General features: G+C 42.2%; 2 protein-coding genes across 4 annotated transcripts; both read right to left on the bottom strand.

Moving 5' to 3' along the window:
- Nucleotides 1-607: 607 nt before the first annotated feature.
- LOC306703289 (zinc transporter ZIP9) lies at nucleotides 608-3,510 on the bottom strand. Its single transcript, XM_079169212.1, has 7 exons — nucleotides 3,248-3,510; nucleotides 2,970-3,075; nucleotides 2,508-2,678; nucleotides 2,352-2,420; nucleotides 1,928-2,013; nucleotides 1,650-1,784; nucleotides 608-1,557 (listed from the first exon to the last, which is right to left on the bottom strand). The coding sequence occupies exons 1-7, from the start codon at nucleotides 3,341-3,343 to the stop codon at nucleotides 1,306-1,308; spliced, it is 915 nt and encodes a 304-aa protein (XP_079025338.1). The 5' UTR covers nucleotides 3,344-3,510; the 3' UTR covers nucleotides 608-1,305.
- A 3,043-nt stretch (nucleotides 3,511-6,553) lies between these two features.
- LOC306703223 (CSC1-like protein 2) lies at nucleotides 6,554-23,187 on the bottom strand. Of its 3 annotated transcripts, none has more exons than XM_079169117.1 (24): nucleotides 22,898-23,187; nucleotides 16,895-17,113; nucleotides 16,271-16,350; nucleotides 14,867-14,908; nucleotides 13,638-13,728; nucleotides 13,487-13,524; nucleotides 13,223-13,365; nucleotides 12,757-12,808; nucleotides 12,562-12,670; nucleotides 12,390-12,460; nucleotides 11,776-11,856; nucleotides 11,526-11,649; nucleotides 10,784-10,917; nucleotides 10,523-10,660; nucleotides 10,082-10,235; nucleotides 9,848-9,954; nucleotides 9,651-9,737; nucleotides 9,467-9,532; nucleotides 9,143-9,305; nucleotides 8,736-8,841; nucleotides 8,391-8,558; nucleotides 8,142-8,257; nucleotides 7,960-8,028; nucleotides 6,554-7,598 (listed from the first exon to the last, which is right to left on the bottom strand). In XM_079169117.1, exons 2-24 carry the CDS (start codon nucleotides 17,087-17,089, stop codon nucleotides 7,422-7,424), a joined length of 2,511 nt encoding a protein of 836 aa, XP_079025243.1. In that variant the 5' UTR covers nucleotides 17,090-17,113; nucleotides 22,898-23,187; the 3' UTR covers nucleotides 6,554-7,421. The 3 variants fall into 3 exon arrangements, with proteins under 3 accessions (XP_079025243.1, XP_079025244.1, XP_079025245.1); XM_079169118.1 differs by having other exon boundaries at nucleotides 23,113-23,170; XM_079169119.1 differs by lacking the exon at nucleotides 14,867-14,908.
- Nucleotides 23,188-23,322: the final 135 nt, after the last annotated feature.

Raw genomic sequence — 23,322 nt, 5'->3', positions numbered from 1 at the left:
AAATTGGGCAGTGCTGGTGAGACTTGCAGACCACAGAATTCAGGGTTAACTTGTAGTCTGCTTGAAGGCTGACATCTGTGTTTTGAATGTGATATGAGCAGCCATTAGCAGCCAGCGGCGTGCAGATAACAGTTACGGAAAACTTCAGGGAGGTTGAATATGAGATAAGCTACAGCGCTCTGAATGAGGCCAGACTCTGCTTAGTGTTAAGCAGCATTGTGTTGTTATTTCTGCTCCTCTGACTTTATGCAGTGTCTAACCACATGTCTCGCTAGAAGCACTTTCAAAAACAATGTGTTTGTTCAAAGTAGGGCAGATTAAGCAAAGCTTTGAATTACAAGATTCAAGCACAAACTCAAATTGAATGACGTTTGTCAGTGTAGAATAGAAACGGCTGTGACTGCTCCGGCACCTGAATTCAAATCTGTCACTTCTGCTCTGGACCAGAAAAAATTTTTGTATTTATGACTTCGTAGAACTTGAATGTTTTATTTCATCTTAATGAATAAATCATACTTTTAAAGTGTAAAACGCTGTTTGTTTTCATATCCGTATTTAACCCTGGTTAAACAGTTTCCAACTGCAACAAATAAAACAGAAAGAGCGAGACATTAAGCAGTCGAATAAGCCAACATAACATGAGCAGACATGTTTTGAAGGAGGAGCTGAGAGAGAGAGAGAGAGAGAGAGAGAGATGACCCGGATTCTTAAAGTGAAATGGACATAAATTCAGTTGGAAGTACACCTACTGTCAGCCACCGGTTTTTCTGAGGCACGGATTATTTAACAGATTTAAAGAGCTGCTGGACTTCCTACGTATTGTTGCAGCTCACATCCCAGAGGCTTTGGCAGTTGTACTGATAATAGAATTGCACAGTTGCTTGGTCATTTGTACCATTGCACATTGATAGACTTAAAATCGAGCTCTATTCAACAAAGTAGATCTCTTACAGATTATTTGGTTGTTCCAAATGTATCAAGTCACTGGGATTTCAGCACTGAACACGCCGTGTCCTTAGATTGACATGATGAAAGGGCCATGAGAAGGCTTACTGAATTCAAACTTGGTAACAAATGATACCCTTTTATTGTCATTCAGGGAAACTCAGTCTACCACGGACAATGCATTAGCTATCAGATTCCTTACACCCACTTTGATACTCAAACAATAGCTGGACTACAAGGCAAGTTTCACTGAAACAGAAACACAGCTTAAAAAAAAGGTAAACTCGAGGAGTTTTCCTTTCAGGTGTAGCGGCACTGTGCCCTTTGCGCTTCACTTAATAGCCCGTAGACATTTTCTTCTCAGTCGTCATGCAGCCCGAGAGCCAGCACCATCGGGAGCCCGACCCCGAGGATCAGGGTGAGGCTCTCCAGGAGCCCCAGGTGCTGCTGATGGCGGCCCTCGGCTCCGGTGTGCCGCTGGAGGTCAGTGGGGGGTTGTCCCGTCTTGATCTCGGGGAGAACATGCACCGTGGCCACATAGAGGAAAGTCCCAGCCGAGAAGAGCATTCCCACACCTGTCGCAATGAGCTGGTTCTGAGATGAACTGCCAGACTGTGGACACAAACCCATCCAATCAAACAATGCAGAATCACCAACTGAAACTCTGTCATAAGAGACAACACGGCTGATGTGTTCTTTCTTACTGCATGTAATATGAAGTATGTCGTGATGGCAAGTATAGGTGCTGCTGCCGAAAAGGCCAGTAAATGTCCCTGAATGTACTTCTTTTCGAGGCCTGTGTGCATCAGAAAGGAGACCAAACCAAAAGCTGCGGGCGCCTACAGGAGATAAGACAGATATCAGGTCTTAGTCATTTCTGTTACATGTTGTCTGGTGATACATATATATATATATATATATATATATATATATATATATACACACATATACGTCACTGCAATGCTCTGTCAGGGAGGCTCACCTTGTGTAGGATCACAGCTAAAAACACGATAACCTGCACTGTCACTTGACCCGTGGCCACAGCTGCACCCACAGCAAATCCGTCGGCTACACACACACAAAACAAAACAAAAAATTTGTATTAATGGTCTCAACAATCTGAACAAACATGACATCAAACCGATGGATGAGTCTGGTTTGATATATCCGTCTTTGAGCGCAATCTGAGCTGAGCTGAAGCCTCCAGGCTGTGCTACAGAAAAAGTAGGCCATTTATAACATTGAAGTCAAACAGTGAAGGAATCACATGCTGAGTCACATGAGGAAACCAACAACTCCAGCGCTTTGTGGCCTAAGAATTCCTTGAAAGACCTTGTGTACTTTGGACAAACACGTCAATAGAAACAGTACAGTAAACACTATATATACTATATATATACTAGTACCTGCTGCATGAATAACCAGCCCCAAAGTGGCTGTGATGCCGACAGTGTTAGGCAAACGATTCGTTCGGTCTGAAACGAGACATTGCACATGTTGTGGAGAGAAATACAAAGATATGTTGTCGACACTCGGCAAAATGAAAAATGCCAACTTGCCACGAATGGAGAGGTAACTTGCAATCTGATCCACTACAAACATGAAGGTGAACCCGAAAGTTAGAGCCACCCCAATGAGGAACCGAGGTGGAGGGCCTTTCTCTGTGGAGGTTACAATTTTATTTTTCTCACTGGCATTCAGACCGGACGGCACATCAGAGGAGGAGGAGGATGCTGCAGAGAGAAGATGAAAGACGGGAAGAAGCTTTTGATTAGATCAACATAAGAGACAACAAGGCCGAGCAGCATGTGGACCGCTAAAAGCCCGCTTTCATCCTTGTGTCCTTCATCGCTCATCTCAATGGGTTAGAAACAAGAGGCGGCGGCTGAGGATGAGGTGGATTATGTCTAATCAGTTGGCAAGACAACCATGGGGGGGGGGGGGGGGGGAAGGGGGTTGGAAGGGGTGCGTCCAAATAAATCCCAGACCTAAGGTTGTGCTCCATGTTTGTCTGCCCAGCTCACCTCTCCATGACTCCTCCAGTAAGCCCACTCCCTCAGGGATGGTGATGGCCAGCGCTGTCCCGCACAAGAGTCCGGCCCCGAGGATGGAGACAAACTGCAGGCTTTTCTGTGGATTGACACATGATTTCAGCTGATCAGTGGGACTGGCACAGCAAGCTGGAGCGATTTCTCAGATGTCAAAAAGCAAATGTTGCTCATTCATGAGAACATAAAACAACATGATCTATAAAAAAAAAAGAAAAGTAAAACTAAATAAAGATAATAAAAGAAACACTTACCTCAGAAAGTCTGAACAACAGTGGGATGAATCCGAGTGCATAACAGCCCACAAACATCGCAACCGATATTAAAGTGATACTCAACCCTCCGTCCATGACGGCGGTTTCTTCTTCTCACAAGTGGTGACTTAGTTTGACAATCAGTGCCACATTTTGGCATCAGACTGTGCTGGAAGCTGGTCGTCTGCTCTCATGGTGTCGCCGGGATTCCGCTTGTTGAAACACAACAGAAGTGAAGTGGCATTCTGCCTTTCCACGTCACACCTCGGTCTCCCTCTGCAGCACAGCAGCGCTTCCCTCTGAAGCAGCACCCAGTGTCGGACACGGAGAACTGCACCCCCCGCCCACATCGACCTCTGGTCCTCCAATCATCTCCCTCCATTCTTTTAACACAAACAAAATGTGGCCTTTAATCACAGAACGGCTTCTGTTTTGGGATTAGATGTATCGCGCATGTAAATGAATAGAGTGTTTCCCAACCGCGGGGTCGGGGACCCCCAAAAGAGGTCGCAAGGTAAATCTGAGGGGTCGCGACATGATACAGGACAAGAACTAGAACACTTATTTTTGCCTTTACTTTTCTAGTGAATTATTAGATATTTACCTCTTCGGGCCTCTAAAGCTAAAATTGAGAAAACGTATAATTAAAGGCATATCAACCAAACAATAATTCATATCACGTGTCATTTATAAGTACGTTTTGGGTATAGAGTGTGTTCACACTGGAAAGTGGCCAATAAGACCAGACAGCATGCATACTAAATATGGTGGATTTTGAGTGTGCTGTTTATAAAACACGTTTGACCCACAAAGCAAAAAACAAATATATGGAAGCCCATTTCCGCCACTGTGAGGAAAAAAATAAAGATCCTGTAAGTCATTATAATGAGATACTATCTCAAAATTTCGACTTAGCAGCAATTTTTAGATCGTAAGTCAAAATTTCGAAGAGTTGCTCACAGCTGTAAAAAAAAAACTGCATAGTGGTGACAATAGACAGTTCAGGCTTTTGTAAGGTTCACTTGGCAGTGACACGTGGAGGTCAAAGTATGGTGTCGAGTTGCATACAAGCATTGGATCATTTTCTGTTAAATACGTTGTTTGTTTTGCACAACACTAACAGTATATGCTGTATTAGTATAGAGATTTGAACACAGCTAATGCTTTTAGTAGTCACGAGCGACGAGCCCAAGTAAGTCTATAGCAGCAAAACACTGAGTGTGTTGAATTAAATGTTCTATTGTTTAATAATTTTACTTTTTGTGAGAGGAAAATGTAGTATTTCATTGCTTTAAGTGACTCTAGTTAAAAACAACACGCTTATCATCAATAAACAGGATTAAATACAGATTTATTGTTCAAAGACCTGGGGTGGGGTTGGGGGAGGGGGTACAATATATCTGTTACTGACGGCCCTTTGGAAAGAATAAGAAAATGAGACGGTCAAATGCTGAGATCTGCTATAGTTACTCTTCCTATCTAGAAAAATGTAAAACTATAAAAAAAAAAAGTCAAAGCACACAAACAAACGCATTCTAATTGTGCACAGAGTTGAGACACAGATACATCTTACTACCCATTCTGAGCACACTGTAGAAACAAGCTGAGAACTTCTATTAGAAAGTGCTTGGCTGTTTAAAAAAACAATCCATATATTTTCAGTGAGTCACACTATCTGTACAGATCTTATGAAGATAAACTAAAATAAAAAGGATTCATCATGAGCAGTTAGAAAAAGACTAGTGGAAATCATTGCAACTATCAGACTGACAAATGTAGATCATGTTCTCAAATGGTATGCCATGCCATGGCTCTGGACACCAGTAAGCTCTATATATAAATGATAAGTACAAAACTTATCATGTCTGGTTAGCTAGTGAACTGTCCTATTGAGGCTGTGTAAATACAGCCATCACACTATTGCTATAGCCACTTTCAACTTACCAAAAGTTGCGGAATTAACCTACATTCTGCGTTTAAACACTGGAGTTGTTAGACAACATGAGACATTTAAGTATCTCCCTCAGGGATGGACCGTGGATGTTATTTTGACGGGACACATTCAGAGATTTAAAGACGTCACAGAGGTATAAAATATAAAATAAAACCACCCCGTCATGACTAGAAGAGCACCAGACTCAATGGCGTCAAACAATTCTCTTGTTAGTACCATAATGATAAACCCATTTGTGGTGCCAATATACCCATGGACAAATTATGGAAACAGTTTAGTTGTCATCATTACACTCACAAGGGGTGTGCCCTTCTCCGTCAATCATATCAGTGAAAGTAAGATTAGTGCACATTTCACACAGTAGTTCTGTGAGCAGCTGGATAATACATTATTATTATAGCCCAACAACAATAACTGGTCCACAGTGACTGACTGTAGTGGTCATTTGTCTCCATCACTTGTCCGTGTTCAACAACAATCTTCTTTATGTTTAACGGGGCAGCTCATAGTGTTGTCTCGACTCAGGGAGAAATGAAATGACGGTAACAAGACGCTTGATAAATCCTGAGTACGGTCATAGCTGTGTGGGCACTTTGTTTCACATTATTATTCGTTACTTGCTGTTTGTGTTGTTTATTTAAGTATGCGTTTCTGTCAGAGTACTCCTGAAGAGGAGGCGCTTCATATGGCTGAGGCAGATCGAGTGTGGAGTTGTAGTACAATACTATTGCTCTGTCACAGGCCTTACAACTGGATCTGCAAATGGAATGTACAACTGTGGGGGGGAAACTATGATTTCATAAAGTTAAGAACGGACATAATTCATAAATATTCCATTTTGATTTCAATGACGGGCAGAGTAGTATTCAATAACATAATACTTAAAAGTTGTAAGTAGATGTGGACCTCTCTCAAGTGGCCTCGCCGGTCTGATATGTTATCACCAAAATTGCACAGTTTGAGTTAAACAATCTACGACTACGTATTGAGTATTTGCGAATGGGAAGCCGTTACACTGCTCGATGACCACTGGAGCAGCTCGATGAAAGTGGAGAGGACCTGTAGCCACCTACACTGATTTCAAAATATCTACATGATGACGTAAACATATGGACAAAAAGTTACAAACAAAAAACAGATAAAGAGAACCAGTCACAATGAGTATCACGTGAAACTGACCCAGAACACCCCCCCCCCCCCCAAAAAAAGGCTTTTCTCTCCATCCTCTGAGCAACACAGAAGGATCGGCAGGCTCCTGGCCTCCAGTCCTCCTGCAGCAGTCGTGCAAGGACTTCCCCCTACCGGGTGCAGCATCAGTAGCAGCATGCCCCCCCCCCCCCAAAAAGATCATATTCAATGTAGTGTAGACCCGAATTCCACAGTCCAGGGATGTATCAAGCTTGATAGCATTTAAAATTCAATGCCTTCAAATAAATACCATGTCAAAAAAAAAGAGAGGCTATTTTACAGATCCAGAGTTTTGTAGCTGTAAAGTGTCAAAAGCATCCAGGAGTGTTAGTAGCAATGATAAAATAAAAAAAGAGGCTTTTATAGAATTGGAAGAACCATTTTGAGACCATCACATCTGCACAGACCAAGCTGTCTGGTGGTGTGGAAAACTCCTCTCTTGGTCTCCTCTCGCATCAGCTGCTTATTCAGGGGAAGCATTTAGTGCAGACAATTAGAGATACTGGCAAAGGATTATAGAAAAATCCCTCCACCATTTGAACTTGAAGGCATGCTGTACTACAGTACCCTAGTGAAACTCGAGCTCTTGGGACAGGTCCTCTCTTTCAAGTGCAATCATCTTCAAAGAAAATACAAAGAGAACATCACTTCCCTTCCAAAACAAGGCAAACTATTCTTCATTTGTGCATTAGTGTCTTTCTTTCATGGGTCATGTGCCGTTTTGGGGGGGGGGATTTGCCTCAGCTATAACGGGGCAGAAGGATGTCGCTGGCCTTGCATTGTCAGAGTAGATTCCCTCTGCAGGTATACAGACAGAAGATGTGGTTTGGTGAGATCCAGTGAAGAAAATGCAGGAGTCCTTGAGCAACAATCCATCCAATCCTTAGTAGACGGTGTGCTTATGTTAGTGTCAAGTCCCTCCATGGAGGTTGAGATGCTTTGCAGAACGGTTGGTTCCTAGTTTAATTCACATATTCAGTGCACTCCTCAAGGAAAACTCGGGAGATTTTTTATCTTTTGCTCCAGGCAGTATCAGTGTCGGACCTCATTATCGATGAGGCTGTCCTCACCGGACTGGAAGTCCTCATTCAGGCCATTTTCGACATTGATTATTTCCTCGTCCTGCGAGGAACCCTGGCCGTCCTCGCCACTGCCTGAACCAGCCTCCTCTGAGTTTGGGTCCTGAAGTACCTGAGCAATGTACATTTGCTGTAGGAGAGACAATGAAATGAGAGAGAATGTTAAACTTTGATACCCGTTTGATGTTTCATGACAAGTTCTCCTTACAACAAAAAGGTCGATTTTCACTGTGCAAAAAGGTCGATTTACACTGTGCACACAATAACAAATATATATATATAAAATATATAAATAAAAATATAATGTAAAGATCTATTTAACTTAAAAATATGTTTTTAAACAAACCAAAAGCAGCCATTTAAGTTAAGTAAACAACAACAAGGTCAACAAGCATTGCTGGAGTTGAGAAAAAAGAAGAAGCTACAAGCTCTTTTTATAGTTTGATCTTGAGGCTCATATTGTTATAAAACAAACATGACTGAATACTTACTGCTGCCTTGGCGGCAGAAGTGCTCACTGGACGGCCGTTCTCCAACCCGTCCACCGCCTGGGTGTCAATCTAGGACAGAAAACACGCATTTAACACAAGCAGCTGGATATAATACTGGTCACAAATACCAGTGAATTTAGAAGACATGAATAACATGAACGCGTGGACGTCTATCTTGTTACCTTGTAGTTGTGAGCACTTAGATATTTAAAGTGTCCGAAGCAGACGTGAGATAGGCAGATGATGATTGTGATGATCAAAACTATGAAGGTGAACATGGATGTGGCAGCTGAAAACCCTGGGGGAGAGAAAGTGGAGGTTTATCACGAGCTTGTACTTTACAATGCTTCCGACCAAAGTGGCAGACGCTGCAAATGAACATGGGGACGCGTTAGGACATTAGTGGCCTGTAGATGGAGTCCTCGTCTTACCCGAGCGGACAGTGGAGAAGAACAGGAGCCAAAAGAGACAGAGAATAGGAGCAGCCACCACTTGGTTGACCGCTCCAGAATGGATCTTCTTGCTCAGCTTGGATGGCAGATAGGCGTAGTACATGTTGTACCTGTCTGCGAGGTGTTTGAGCAGCATGTACATCAGCCCTGCGCAGAGAAGGGAGACAAAACGATTAGTGGGACTAATCCAATTAGGCCTGCTGATAAGCTTCTGTACAACAGAACAGAGCACCTGAATGCTGCCTGGCCTCTCTGTGTTTCTCCTGCAGTAATTCAATAAGCGCACTATCTTGTGCAGTAACCCCAGTAAGGCACTGAACTCACCAAAAGGGACGATGATTGGGCAGGTGATGCTGTAGGTCATTACCACAGTGAAGACACACATCATCCAGGCATAAGCTGCCCCGAACTGGAACTCATAAGCTTGGTGCTATGAAGGCACAATGACAGGATATTAAAAAAAATCCAAAATCTTAACATCCTAATTTCAACATCCATCATGTGAAGCTGATTTAAGATAAAAAAACAAAGTCCTGGTTTTCTGATCTTTATTTAGCTTCATAATTGGCTTATTCATGTGCACCACAATGAAAGAATGAATTGGCTTCTGTCAGGGGAAATGTTTTTGTTAGAGATCAGTTACACCCAGCTGTTAAATCTTAAACCTAACGACTTAATGGGACATGGACCCATAAGATTACGTTAACATGGTAAGCAGGGGACACACTAACCCTCTTGACGTTCCTCCTCTCTGCTGCAGAGCGAGCCAGGCAGAGGCGGATCATGTACATAAGCAGACCGGGGATCCTCAGCAGGTCCATGGCATTACCAATGAATGCAGACGCAATGACATAGTTCACGAAGAAGGCTCCATTGTCAGGAAGGAACACGCACCTAAAGAGCAAAGAAATAGTATCACTCAAATACTAAAGTCAGACTCACATTGAAGTTTGAAAAATAATTATTGCAGAAGCCAATTTTATTCCAAATTAATTGAAACTGTTCTGCTTTGTTCCGAGTTGTATTGAAACGTACGTAAAAATCACGATACTCACTCAAATCTCACTGTAGCATCTGCCAAGAATTTTTTGTCAAAAAGCCAGCGGAAGAAAACATCCAAACTGCAAAGATACAAGGAAAGGAAGGAATCAGCTCAGATATCTAGGCTGCCAAAAATGAATTCATGTAAAGCTTTACATTTCATTGAGTTGCAGGGCAGAAATCATCAACATCCTTTACCTGCTGAGTCCTAGGGAAGGCAGCAACAGGACCATAAAGATCAAGAAAGTGTAGCATTTATGCATTGTGGCCCTGTTCTCTCCTGACCTGTAAGGCCAAAGGAAATATTTACACACTCGACCTGAACCTCGATTGGGAATAGAAACAACATGACTCTGATGTGTTGAATTGTTGACTGCAGAAAGTGTGAACCTTACCGGGTCCAATGGGCTTCAAAGAAGGCAGAATAGTAGACAATGGTCGGAAGTAAGGCGGAGAAGGACCACAGGAGGAGGGTGGGGAAGAACTGGGTGACGATTGGATTCTGAAGGACAGATCAGATCGACACGGACACGTGTCGAGAATTGAGAGGTGAACCCTTATGCCTCCGCTACAGCTCGCAGACTTGTGATGACTTGCATTGGAACGCTCAGCATCAATAAAACACTCACATTTAGGTACTCGACTGGTTTGGTAACATTGAACTTGTCCATTGTGGAGATGATGATGGCCGGGGTGGTGAGGAAGAAGAGGAGGAGGAAGAGGACAATGTTGATGATTAGGCAGCGCATCCACCAGAAGAATCCTCCCACTGACAGATGCTCCCTGTGGGATGAAGGTTATGTGGCGGTTAGATCGACACTCGCTGATGACCCGCAGTTATGGACACAGCTGGCCAGCAAACCGATACTGCTGCTCAAAAAACTGTTTATCATCTGGAGTTTCTTCAAAGCGGAACGAAGTCCAATTACTGCTCAGCGTGATATTAAGAGCATTACGTGTGCATTTGTAGAATTCCCTTTGGGCATCAAGTACTTTTATCTTGCTAAAATGTATTCACCCTATTTGGGCCATTTTTGCGGACAGAATACGTGACCTGAATGAGTTCTTACCAGTAGACATTTTGCGGATCAGGGGCGTAGCTGACAGTCCAGTTGTGTGTGTGGAGCGCGGCGTTGAATTGAGAGCTTTTGGGCTCCCGACGACACTGACAGCCCTGACACTTGCAAGCATTAAAGTCTTTCAAGATTCTGATGAGAAACATCCATCCAGGCAAGGAACAGACATTACAACGTTACCAAATAATCTGTAAATTCAAAAACCAATGTCACAGATACACATTCACTAATTTTACCACCCGTAAATGTACTTACGTGGCAGTTATGGATTCATTCTGGAAGGTGACAAAGGCCATTCCTAAGGGCTTCCTGTTAACCTTGTCTCTCTCCTTCCTGTAGTCTTCTTTTAGTTGGGCCTCCAGCTTAGTGTAGTAACCCACAGCCTCTTCCTGTGAAGGACAAGGAAAACTAAATCAGAGTGATTTTTGATCATCTCACATTGCAGTTAGTAAACAGCACTTAATACACAAGGTCGAGTATATGATTATCACATAATTGTATAAATATCAACTCAAACCATCGCTTACTTTTGTAGATGTAAGAATCCATCACTCACTGAATGAGGAAACCATTATTATACTGGCTACATTTGACCCATTTAGGTGTTTGTAGTTTTTTTATTTCAGTTTTTAATATTTTCAGTGTCATTTTAAATGCTTTTTCATAATTTGTAATGCATGTCAGTAACGTCAAATTGACTGCAACTAAAAAATTCAGCCGCATTTGTAAAAGTTAACTCAAGGAGCCTTGTGACTAAACCACCAACAGGCTACATTATGATAGATGTGGTTTACTAAAGAGGTGATAATATATCGCCAGGAGCAGGTACCTGTGTGTTACATTGCTTATATGTTTTTTTTAGCATATCCCCAATTCTTCAAATGAATCTATAAGAAGACTGTAAAACTACTAATTCCTAACTACTGTTAGTATCAGCTTGTAAATACATTTCAGGAGTGTGTTGTTTTAAGATCTAGCGACGGTATATCATTCTGACCTGCTCACAGCCTTTGATGATGCAACAGCAAAGGTGTCCGAAGGGTTTTGGATTGATCATGGTTGTAATATGCTCCTTGGCCAGCAAATCAATGAAGAATTTCTTGCTGCGCTCGGTCTTCTTCCTGCAGGCAAAACATCAACTGTGTCAGACCATAAGAGGGGCTACTTCACTGAAACAAGCCCGGGTCATGGAGCCAATGAGACACTTCACAAGTACATCCCAAAATGCAATTATGGACAAAACATACCTTTCAGAGTTGAGATACATCAGCCTGGCGACATTGTAACAGATACGTGCTTCCAGTACAGCACAGTTTTCATACGCCTGCCTATGAAAGAAGAGCAGGGAGGGAGAAAGTCAAAGACTAGATCACTTTCAACTTACAGCAGCAGCAAAGTGTATTTAGGGGAGATGACATATCTCTACCACATTATAATATTTTATTTTTTCCAGCGGAAGTTTCTTCTTTTGGTACTCAAGTTTGGAGGTGTTTTTGTGGTGCAGGAGCAAAGATATCTTGATTTCACATTTGGCTAAGTAGGAGTTGAGCCAAACACCCCATCCTCAGTCTTTGACCATCTTGACACATGACTTGCATGACCCTGCTCATCTGGCTTCTATTATAAACAATTACACGTACAGGCCCGTCATTGTCTGACCCCAGCCGTAGGGGCCAGCACAAGACAGCTGCTTTTAACAGGAAAAGGCACGGCTCTCATACACCTTAATACAGTTACAGCGCAGCTTACTGCCATTTCCACAGAGCAGTGTACTGGACCATTTTTGGAAGCGGACAGATTTAAAGCATTGTGAGATTTGAACAGTGGAGCCAGGATACCACTGATCCTGACGGCTGCTTACTCAAAGTGTTGCTTTATCTCAGATTCCTCTGCGTATTTGGAGATTCCATTGACAAATAAAGTGCGTTTTACCTGCATGGAAATGAAGACAGGGAAGTAATTAGCAACAGAATTCAGACCCGTGTGTGTACAAGCAGCGAATAAAAGCCATTTTGTGAAGCCATGTCACCCACCAAGTCGTCCTCCTTGTAGTGCATCTTGGAGGTGTGCCGCCGCATGCTGTACACCGTTAGTAACAGGTAGAGAAATGCAAAGATGGTGTGCAGCCAGAGTAGTGCATTACTGAGGAAATAAAGGGTACAAATTAGAAAGTGACGACTCAAGATAAGGCTTCAAAGTACAGAATAAAATGTAATAAAATGACTCACTCTGCATTCAAATTTGCTATAGTAGTTCGCCCAAAACTATAGGCATCGTTTTCTGTGGAAAAACAAAAGAAACGAGACAATCACTCGTCAGTCACCAGGATTGAGGGTCAGGGTAGCCAATGAATGTCCCCAACACTAAGTGTCCATGAATATAGTGAATAGTGAATGAATATAGTTTCCATAAGTCTGAAGCACCGAAAACCATTTAGTCACAGGAGAAAAAAGGACATTTTCAGATTTCAGATTTCAAAGTATGATCCATTCAACACATCTACTTGGTGTGTTCATTCATTTTTTAGCAATTGTTTGGACCGACATGCTAAAGAAGTTTTGTATACTTTATACACAAAGACAGGAGAACAAGGAGCCTCACCTTGTTAAACATTGACAGCAAAACTAATACCAAAAATACAAGTAATCTCTACATTTCCAAAGATCCCCTGGAAGTAAATTAAAATGGACTCACCAAGTAGGTTTCCCGAGAAGTTAACGGGCAAGATGATGCCCACTGATAGCACGCCCACCACTACCAGCAGGCCGATGATGTGGCGCTGAAAGGACAAGTAATGTACTGCATCCTCACCACACTTCTCCCTTATCTCCTCATCCCTATACGGAGAACAGATCAACAAAGTCAACTGCAATTCAAAACAGAACGTTCCATACTCTGTTTAATCAGTGTTCCACCCATTGTGCTAATTCCCTATATGCGGCGAGTAGGTTGACTTACTTGATGCGGAAAATGGCAGTTAGCCAAGAGCAGAAGCCCTAAAAAGAAAAAGAAAAAGAGAGAGCAGAGAAATAAAGGTGCAATAGGTATAACATATATCCCAGATGACAGGACACTATACTTAATCCTGTAAGAACAACGGCATACTCACTGTGTCTCTCTGATCAATGTCCACAGAGCTGGAGACAGAAGTGAGGCGCTCATAGCGTTCGGCTGCCTCTGATGTCATGGCAGAGGCCACACTGTATGCAGAAAAACACAACACATTGCATTTGCATGATGTTACACAACTACCTAACATCACCACCTACCATGAGGCGATGTTAGTTCTTTGTGTTCTCGGGACAGCAGGGTTACCATCAGGGTGGAAAAGTTGACAATATAAAACACACACAGACACACACACACACACTCACAGACCAACACAAGCCCTGAAATGGACTGAAGAGATTCACCGCTGTTTGTTTCTGATTCGAGTTGGTTAACCAGTCAACCACAGGAAGAATCTCTGCAGACACATTTCATGCAGCATTAGGAGTCTACTTTACACAGGTTGAGTACACCATCATTGCCAGAGGAAAGGTTGTGATAAAAAGGGTTAGACGGCGAGGCGCTACAGAAAAGAATCTTCACAGAGGAAACAACAGAAACCCAGGGACTATAAAGATTCATGGAGTTTGTCCAGCAGAGCCACAGGTTCTCCTGCATTAAGACTTTAGTAGATACTGTAGATGTGTGATTGCACTCCCCGGGGAGGTCATGTCAATGCATAACTGGAAAATATGAAGGGAACCCAGGCTCTGCTGGAATTCCAACATTGGTTCAGTGCTCAATACTACATGAAAGGATGACGTCACGCAGGGCTCTAAGAGATCTCTAATGGAATGAGGAGAGAGCCTGCGGCTGCAATCCACCATCAGGTCTCCTCTCGCACATTCCTGTGAGAAGTCAGAACAGCTCTTCTTTAGCTCTAGTGGACAGGATGTACTGTAACTGCTCCGTGTTAGGGCCTGTACATGAACAACAACAGGGAAGCATTACCTCTCCCTGTAAGCATCCTGTCTGTGCAGCTCATGAGGTGCGCTCACACCTAAGAAGTCCGCGCTACATAAAGAGGTCAATGCACAGATTAACACACACAGATCTGATTAGGACAGTGAGAGAGGATAGGCGCACACAAGAACAACATGGAGAGGGAGAATAATTAGGAGCATGGCTCTGGGAAACGCCTGGAAGAGGAGGAAGAAAAATCTAAACCATCAAGAGTGAAAAACCCACAGCGGCCTGGGCAGAGTGGACAAGAGTTATGAGTTAACTACAGAGTCAGGAAAGGAGAGAAGAAAAAGGGCAGTGAGCCAATGATATGTAGAGAAAACATACTATTCCCGATCATCCAGGCGACTGTATCGTTGATCCGCTCTTCTGGTGAACAGAGAAGCAAAACAAAGCCATTCAGCTTGAGAGGAAACCGCCCTGTATGCCAGTAAGGCTGCTGGTTCAGAGAAAAAACTGGGAAGGCATTTTACACCACAGGCATACCAATGAAGGTTTCTGTTTATCCTGGTGTACATTATACAACCATTTAAATGCATTTATGGCCTATGGTAAAATAACCCTTTCTTCAGAGTCACGGCTTACGTAGCTGGAGCAAAAGAAACATTAGATTTATACCCCATTTTTGATGATTAATAATAAAGGTTCCTAGTTAGCGTTTCAGATGTTATAAGAATTTAAAAGACGGACGGTGATCTCAAGTCAGCACAGTGTCATGAGATAACAAACTACATTTCCTTACGAAAGTCTCCCACGCGGCAACCCCCCTCCCCCCCTCCCACCACGCTGCAGCCCCACTCTCTGCTCACATGCAGCTGCAAAAATAGTGAAGCTGCAACATCCCACAAACACAGCAGGGGGATGTAGGTGATGGAGCACTGTGTCTCGCATGTTCAAGGGTTCACAGTTGAAGAGGTCTGTAGCGACGTCTGCTTCCACAACGATTCTCGTTATTTGATCAGTGTCAAATGATCCCAATATATCTGGAAGCATATCACCATACAATAGCTACAGTCCACAGCTTAGATGCAGACAGTGGCTTTAAAGTGTTCTTGGAAATAGAGCTAATAGGGTATTTAAATCATTACCAAAGTTACTAATCATTTGTTCCTTTTTCACTCCATTTCAGGTTTATTCCAACAGTCTGGCATTTCTATGGCAAAGTGAACAAACCGTGTAACAAGCGACACAGCATGACAATGTCAGCGTGCATTACTGCGATTACAAACGGGGAAACTGCTGACACAGACTTCCCGTCTGGAGAACCATCCTTGTGATGCCTGCTTCCGTCAGAAAGCAAACTCCACCCCCAGAAGTCTCAACTAGCATCCACAATGAACCGCCACCAAAGTGCCAATTAAACTTAAATGCCGACAAGGCTTTTTTCATATTGTGCCTCCTGCAACTGTGCGTTACTAGCCTGACGTCACATGACGATCAACTATCAAGATTTTAAGTTATCACAAAGCTCTAAAAACTAAAGTGACATTTTTATGAAAAAGATGTACAATTCATTATTTTAGCTGAAAAGAAAATATTTAGGAAGGTTATTTAGGTTAGCACCCTTTACCAAGTAGTTACCTTTGAACAATGGCAGATACCGAATATTAACCATTAACCACTTCTGTGTATTCAGCACTTGTAACATGCATAAAGAAACTGTGATGTAAACATATACCCCCCCCCCCCCCCCCGCCCCCCCCCAGTCTGGATTACTTGTTTTCCAATTACCTGTCAGCGTCAGTCACCAGCGCGAGGCGTCCGTAGTCCCATGCTACTTTTCTCAGGAAGGAGAACACAACCAGCAGCCCCTAGAAGTACACAACACACAGTGGCTGTCAACCCCTTCAGTCCCTGTATGTACAGGACTGTCTCAGAAAATTAGAATATTGTGATAAAGTTCTTTATTTTGTGTAATGCAATTAAAAAAACAAAAATGTCATGCATTCTGGATTCATTACAAATCAACTGAAATATTGCAAGCCTTTTATTCTTTTAATATTGCTGATTATAGCTTACAGCTTAAGAAAACTCAAATATCCTATCTCTAAATATTAGAATATCATGAAAAAGTATACTAGTAGGGTATTCAACTAATCACTTGAATCGTCTAATTAACTCGAAACACCTGCAAGGGTTTCCTGAGCCTTGAAAAACACTCAGCTTGGTTCAGTAAACTAAATCACACGTATGGGGATTATCACAATATTCTAATTTTCTGAGACAGTCCTGTATATTACAGAGAACACAAAAGTTACATAACTTCTTGAAGGTGCTTCTCAGTTAAAAACACATTCCTTGAAGAGCTTCACCTCAATTCTGACAGCTGTGAAGAAACATGACAGAAGGACTCACCAAGAAGCACATGAAGTCGAGGGCGAGGACGGTAGGAACCCCACCAAAAGGCAAGCCCTGGAGCACTGTACTGCGGATCCGAGCCTTGTAACAGAAGTCCTTGGAGGTGACATTCTGCTGTGGCGGGCAGCTCTCTGAATTGGGACATCCTTGCGCCCCCCAGATGGCCATTATTAATATCAGCACTCGGTGCATTACTCACTGCAACATGTTGACAACCTGGAAAGAAGAGAAAAAAGACTTAGAACACTGAGTACGCCCCTTAGTACTATTGCGTTCTTGTATAACTGGTTGCACTGTATGTGGCTATCATGGACACATTCTGAGGAGTAACCTCCCCCAGTACTTACACAGAAATGGATAGAAGAAGAACTTCTGTCTATTAAGGCTCATATTTCTGGTACGTCACTAGTCACATGCTGTTGCTTTTCACCACGTGCATGCCAACCTGCATGTTTTGAACGATTGTAAACTTTCTGTTCCTCGTTTGTGGCCACTCCATGTGCAACTGACACACAGTTCAACTTTGTTCTGAATTCAGGGGGAAAATATCTGTAGTGAGTAAAACTGTACACTCTGAACACCTTGGTGTTTAGGTACAAAACAGATGTTCAGTGCCAAACAGCAATTCCCACCCAGCCAACCGAGAGAAACACAGGCATTGCATCGGAGACATGGAAATACAAAATACACTCTCCTTTTAGGTCTGCTTCAGTCGAACACCTGCAAAAAAGATCTGGTCACAGTCCCGTGATGTGCTGAATCATTAGTTTTGTCGTACGTGGGTGGCATACACTCGGGTTCCCTGAACTTGTTTAACAAGACACTGCTGCGTACAGTCATGTATTGGGGGTTTGATGAGAACAGTGACTCAACCATGCAGTCTGTTTGGGTTGATGGACCAAAACAAATGAGCTAAAAGCTGCAGAAAAGTTGGATAAGCCCCTTCACATTACATTGGGTCTTTAAACTGCTAGTTTAGGAGCCGGGTGTATCTAAGTCAGGCTCAAGAGATGTGGTTGGTTACTTTACACTTTTCCTTCCGGTTTCTGATGAACTTCAGTAAGAAACAACAAGCAGTGGACCTAACAAGCAACCTAAAGCACAATGGTGACAAAGCATGAGCAGTGTATGAGAAGTCAGACGTCCTATTAGAAATGCATCTTAATAGTACATCCTGATCCCAACAGTTTGCTCCCATCCTTTAGGATTCAGACTGGTTGCTAAAGAATCCCAGAATCCCAGTAAATCCTGATCGTCCTCTCTCTCCTGCTCCAACACAAATGAAGTGTGATACAGGGATGCAAAAATACCATTTTAACTCCCTTGCAAGTATGGAGGGCAGGGATTGCTTTGATTAAACACTAGTCATTCAATCATTACCCGTCACAACATACACTTTGGAAATCCACAACAAACTATACAGCGGCCCCTTGAGTTGCAAGAAATAAGAAATTGAGACAAATAACCTGAACACCGAAGTACCTTCTCCATCCTATAAACACGTACCTATCCTGATCTACAGGCTATCACACTTAAAAGGATTCAATGGACGAAGGGCTTTGGAGAAGGCGCGTGTAGGTGTCCTGGTGAGTGCTGGCGAGTGGGTTTGCACAGACGCACTGCTATACTTGTGCCCTTCGACCCACTACTGCCGGCAGCATTCACGATGCTGCTCATCTGCCCTAACACTAACTCATTTATCCGCTCCCTGGAATGCTGTGTGACATCACTGGAGAGGGACGCAGCCAGAGCTGAACAATAAGCCGATAGAGACCGCAGGGTTCAAATGGACCGGTCTCAACCCAAGGAGGACACAACATACTCCCCTGTGCCTTCGACAACACTGCTGCACATCCTGGACCCATTGCCACAGTTCACACTGTTTAACATGCAACACCAACGTCGAGAAAAGCACTTGATCACATTTCAAAAACGAGTTATTATAACACCTATGTTAGAGGCGTTACTGATAGTACAGTAAGCCCACCTCACGGCTGAAATGTCCGCGTCATGGAAAGTATTTAGTTTCTTGAGTGACGAGTCACTCTTTACGGTATCCATCTATAACTGTCAGGGTACATGAATCAAGTAATACAATATTCAAGCAAAAAACATCTGGTTGGACAAACTGTATTCCACCGTGAGGCACATATATTGCAATTGAGCGTTGTTGAATATTAACCCAAAATTAAAATAGTCTGTGAGAGCCGCTGGCATCCAAGAGTTGAGGCAGCTTTTGGTAGTGCCTTTATGATGTTGGGAAATTAAACATAAAAGGCAATAGGAAGAGACAGACCGTGGCAAAAATGTAAATGTTGAAAACTTACGGAGGTTATATTTCATCTAATCATTCTCTACGCTTTAATTGCATTCCTAAAAAGGCATAGCAGATCCTAGTGTGGGCAACATTTGTTTTTATTGTTTTAGATATGACTGTTAAGGTTGTCTTTGACCATTTAGAGGAACACTCATGGTGAACAAGAGCAACCAAAATAGCATTTCTCCTTGTTATGTCTTTGTGCCATTAATTATCAGGGATTAGACACTGCAGTACGAACACATAACAACACAGTGCAATAGCACTACAATAAAGGTCTAACTTTCTTTAGGGTTTTTAAAAGGGGTTTATTACGAGATTGCATTATTGTGAGCTAATATTTTGTTCTGATATTTTCTTCACGTGTGTTTTAACCTTTAACTTGTTTTGCTGGCCATTTGTCTCTGCTTAAAGATGCCCTTTAGGGCAAACGTTCAGTGTACATTCAGCGTTTCTCTCTCAATGTACACATTGTGTATCATTGAGGTCTGACAACTCTGCTTAGATTTGTAATCTGCTTCTGTTCTGGCTAAAAATGCAATATTAACTTAATTCTGAATTAAAAGGCTGTAGCTACAACCTAAATATTAAGTTTGGGCAGCATGAATTATTAATCACATATTTGTCAGTGATATGATTAAGCCCTGATACAAATTGGGATGTAGTTTTTGTGATTTTTGCAAATCCTATCAGCTATCTATTCTAATGTTAATGAAATATATAGTTATTAGGCTTAAATGTAACAGCCAATATTGCAAACTATGGTTTTTAGTTTGATTTTATTATGATGTCCATGTCTAGAATCCTTATTAACACACTGTGTGAGCATGACTCAGCAGCAGAGAAACACTGAGCCACCCTTCCACCTGATGCTAGTTGCTATGGTACCATCAGTCTGGCACACATTCTCAAAATACACATAAACATAAAAGGGATGAAGGCAGGAGGCTAGAATATCCATTCTGGTCGATTTGAAACTCCATCTAGGACAGAGTCTGCCGTTTGCTCGACAGCTAAAGCAGGAGAAACAATGAGGTTTGTCTAATTGTCAGGAACAGCGTATGTTTCTTTATCTAGTTGGACAAACAATATCAGAGCCAAACGTCTAACAAGACAAATGAAAGGAAAATACAACACAATGGCTCATTCAAGTCCATGCAGGCAGCTGCGTGTTCATTATATGCTAATACAGATGCAAACCTTTTAACTGCACAACACTAATGCTTTCCATCTACAATGGCCCCTTCGCCAAGTCCCGCCCCTTGAACGCAGACCGGCAAGTCATAGCGTAGCATCGCCCAGCTCCGACCAGTGTCCTGTAACTATCCGGCTCTGCTCACTGCAGTTAGTGACAGTGTGGGCTCCATGGCAGCTTGATGGAGAAGCAGGGGGGGGGGGGGGGGGGGGGGGGCTTAGCAACAGCACACATATTCATGAACGTGGCCGCTTATATCTACCCCGTGTGAGTCGTTAGTCCTTTCGTCTTCAAGAGTTAAACAGGCTTTGTTCAATGCTTTAAAACAATGGGTTATGAATTATGTTAGCCAACTCAAACTTGAGACGCTCTAATTTGCTTTCCCACCTAAATAAAAACTAATTTAACAAAAAGGTGGACACATACTAGGTGTCAACGGTGGTTTAAATTGGTTTTGTTTAAGCATTCTACACTATCCTACAATCCAAATAATGACCAGAAACCTTCAACGTAATATGCTATTTATGATTATGTGAAAGGTTAAGTCAAGTCAAACTCCCTTGAAGCAGAACTGCTTCCTGCAGGAAGTAGATAAAAGACACATTTAAAAGTTACACTTCCAAAAATAAAGTGTTCAATTTTATGTCCGGCAAAAGCAACTCAAAGAACAGATATATAGTGTTTGTTCAATACAATCACCTCGTGAAACCTTTGACAGAGATATCATACATTCTTTTCACAACACAGACTAAATACTTAATCTTCATAAGCCCGCGCTCCATAAATGTGTCCCGCTCAAGGGACTTTTTTGCTGATAAACGTATTAGCAAATGTGAAAATTACAAAGAATAGGAGGACACCCTATAAGAAATGTGCCAACGACACATGGCCTAGTAATTGCATACATTTGTTTAAATGTAATTGGTACTTGCTTGTCAAAATATGAATAAACACTGTTTTGAATCCTGTTCCTCTTGTAAATTCACCAAACCTGCTTTATTTTAGCTGCTTTATAAAATTGCTTCAAGACAATGTCATACTTGGCATAAATTCTCCAACAATGCAGATGGCTGATATTGCAGATTTGCGCACATTAGCCTTGTTGGTATTAGCCTGTAAATCATTGACAACTGCTCAGTGCCTGAGCTTTGATTATCACTGATCATGAAGATATCAGAGTAGTTTCACAATCATGTCACAACATGAATGGAAAGACACACACACACAGTAAAAAAAAGAAATGAGGAAAAAGGTTAAATGTTGGAGTCTCTTTCCCTGCTGATATAAATGTATTCGTACATAATTAGTATTTGTTTTACAGTATTATAAATTCAACAATAGAGAAAAGATCATACCAATATTAACATTAAATGGACGACAAATCACAGCTGACGCTATATGATGCAAGACTATTACCATAATAGACCACAAGTGCAACTAGACTCATCTAAAAACATTTTTAATCTAAACAATCAAACAGTTGCAGAGTTGATTGATGAAGCAATAACACCACAAGAGATTGATTGATGCCACTAAAGAAAAAGAAAAAGTAATCCAACTGAAAGTGGTGAATCGTTGCTTCCAGCATGGTAAAATGTAAAAACAGTACTCATTTCAGAAAAGCACAAAGACACTCTTTGAAGAGGAGTCAAAGCTAGTGAGGCCATAAGTGTTTTATTATATTGTATGATATATATAGATATATCTATATAAGCAGAAGTGTGTCACACTGATACTTAGTCCTGTCAGGCTTCCCATCAGTAATGTCACTGAACCACAGCACGGCTCATGGAAATAATATGAACGATTATTAATATAATCCCTTTACAGGCTGTGCACAAGGAAACACTCAGAGCATCAACTTTCACAGCCAAGTAGTCTTCAGGCCATGATGAAGCCCATGTCAGTGGAACACCGTTAAACCTGTTACCTGTAAAGGTGTGTCGAAAACACTGCCATGAATCCTACAGATTCAAATCTCTTCACGTTCCTTTACATCTAAACACAGTCAGTCTCTCTACAGCAGAGAGTTGTGGAGATCCATGCAGTTTTCGAGATGATTTGACAAAATGTTCTGACATTTCACTAATGATGTACTTTAACATTAATGGTAGAATATGAACAAGAAACCAAACATCCAAGGAGGCGAACTTGGTCCAGCGCTTGAGCCTCGAGTGTCGCAACCGATAAAATAATAATGAATGTCACAGTTAGCGTTATTTAAAAACAACTAGAACCCTCACTACTAACCCAATGTTCGTCGTTTAATAACGCTAACCTCACCGTGACTAGAGCTCGTTCACAGCTGTCCAGTTAGCCTCACGCTAATGTTAACGTGTTTACTCGTGTATTGTTCTGACAGCAAGTATTAAGTTTACCAGCGCAGCAGCTAACGGGTTAGCTGCTACAAATGTAGAGGACAACCACACGCATTTGTCTTGAAACACCAATAAATACAGTTTTAACGTGAAATAAGAACATAACTTACCATGATATGATACGCAGCAGGGCAGAAAGTAACACAGTTAGCTTCTACGAGCTAACAGTCAGCCGTAACGTTGAGGTTAGCTAACCCCTCGATGTAGCAAATAACAGGTGGAGGCTATCTAACGCATGGATGTATAACGAAATAACGACCGTCGACAAATGTCCGCATCAGAGTAGATTTACGTCGACCTTCCGGGCCACAACACTGGGGCTTACCAAGTGTAACTAGCCAGTCATACGGTGTAGGTGGTGGTAATGATAGACAAGTCTCAGCTGCTCCGGTTGTGTACACTGTCTGTCAGCCAGTGGAACAACTATCGCTAACCCAACCAGTCCGACGGGAGGCACTCAGGTTTACAGCGTGACGTACATAAAAGTAGATCACATAGAGAGACGACACATCTTTAGCGTTATACGCCATTGCCG

The sequence above is a fragment of the Pholis gunnellus genome (genome assembly GCF_910591455.1).
Source record: "Pholis gunnellus genome assembly, chromosome: 11".
Lineage (NCBI taxonomy): Eukaryota > Metazoa > Chordata > Actinopteri > Perciformes > Pholidae > Pholis > Pholis gunnellus.
This window is presented reverse-complemented; position numbering and strand designations above follow the sequence as displayed.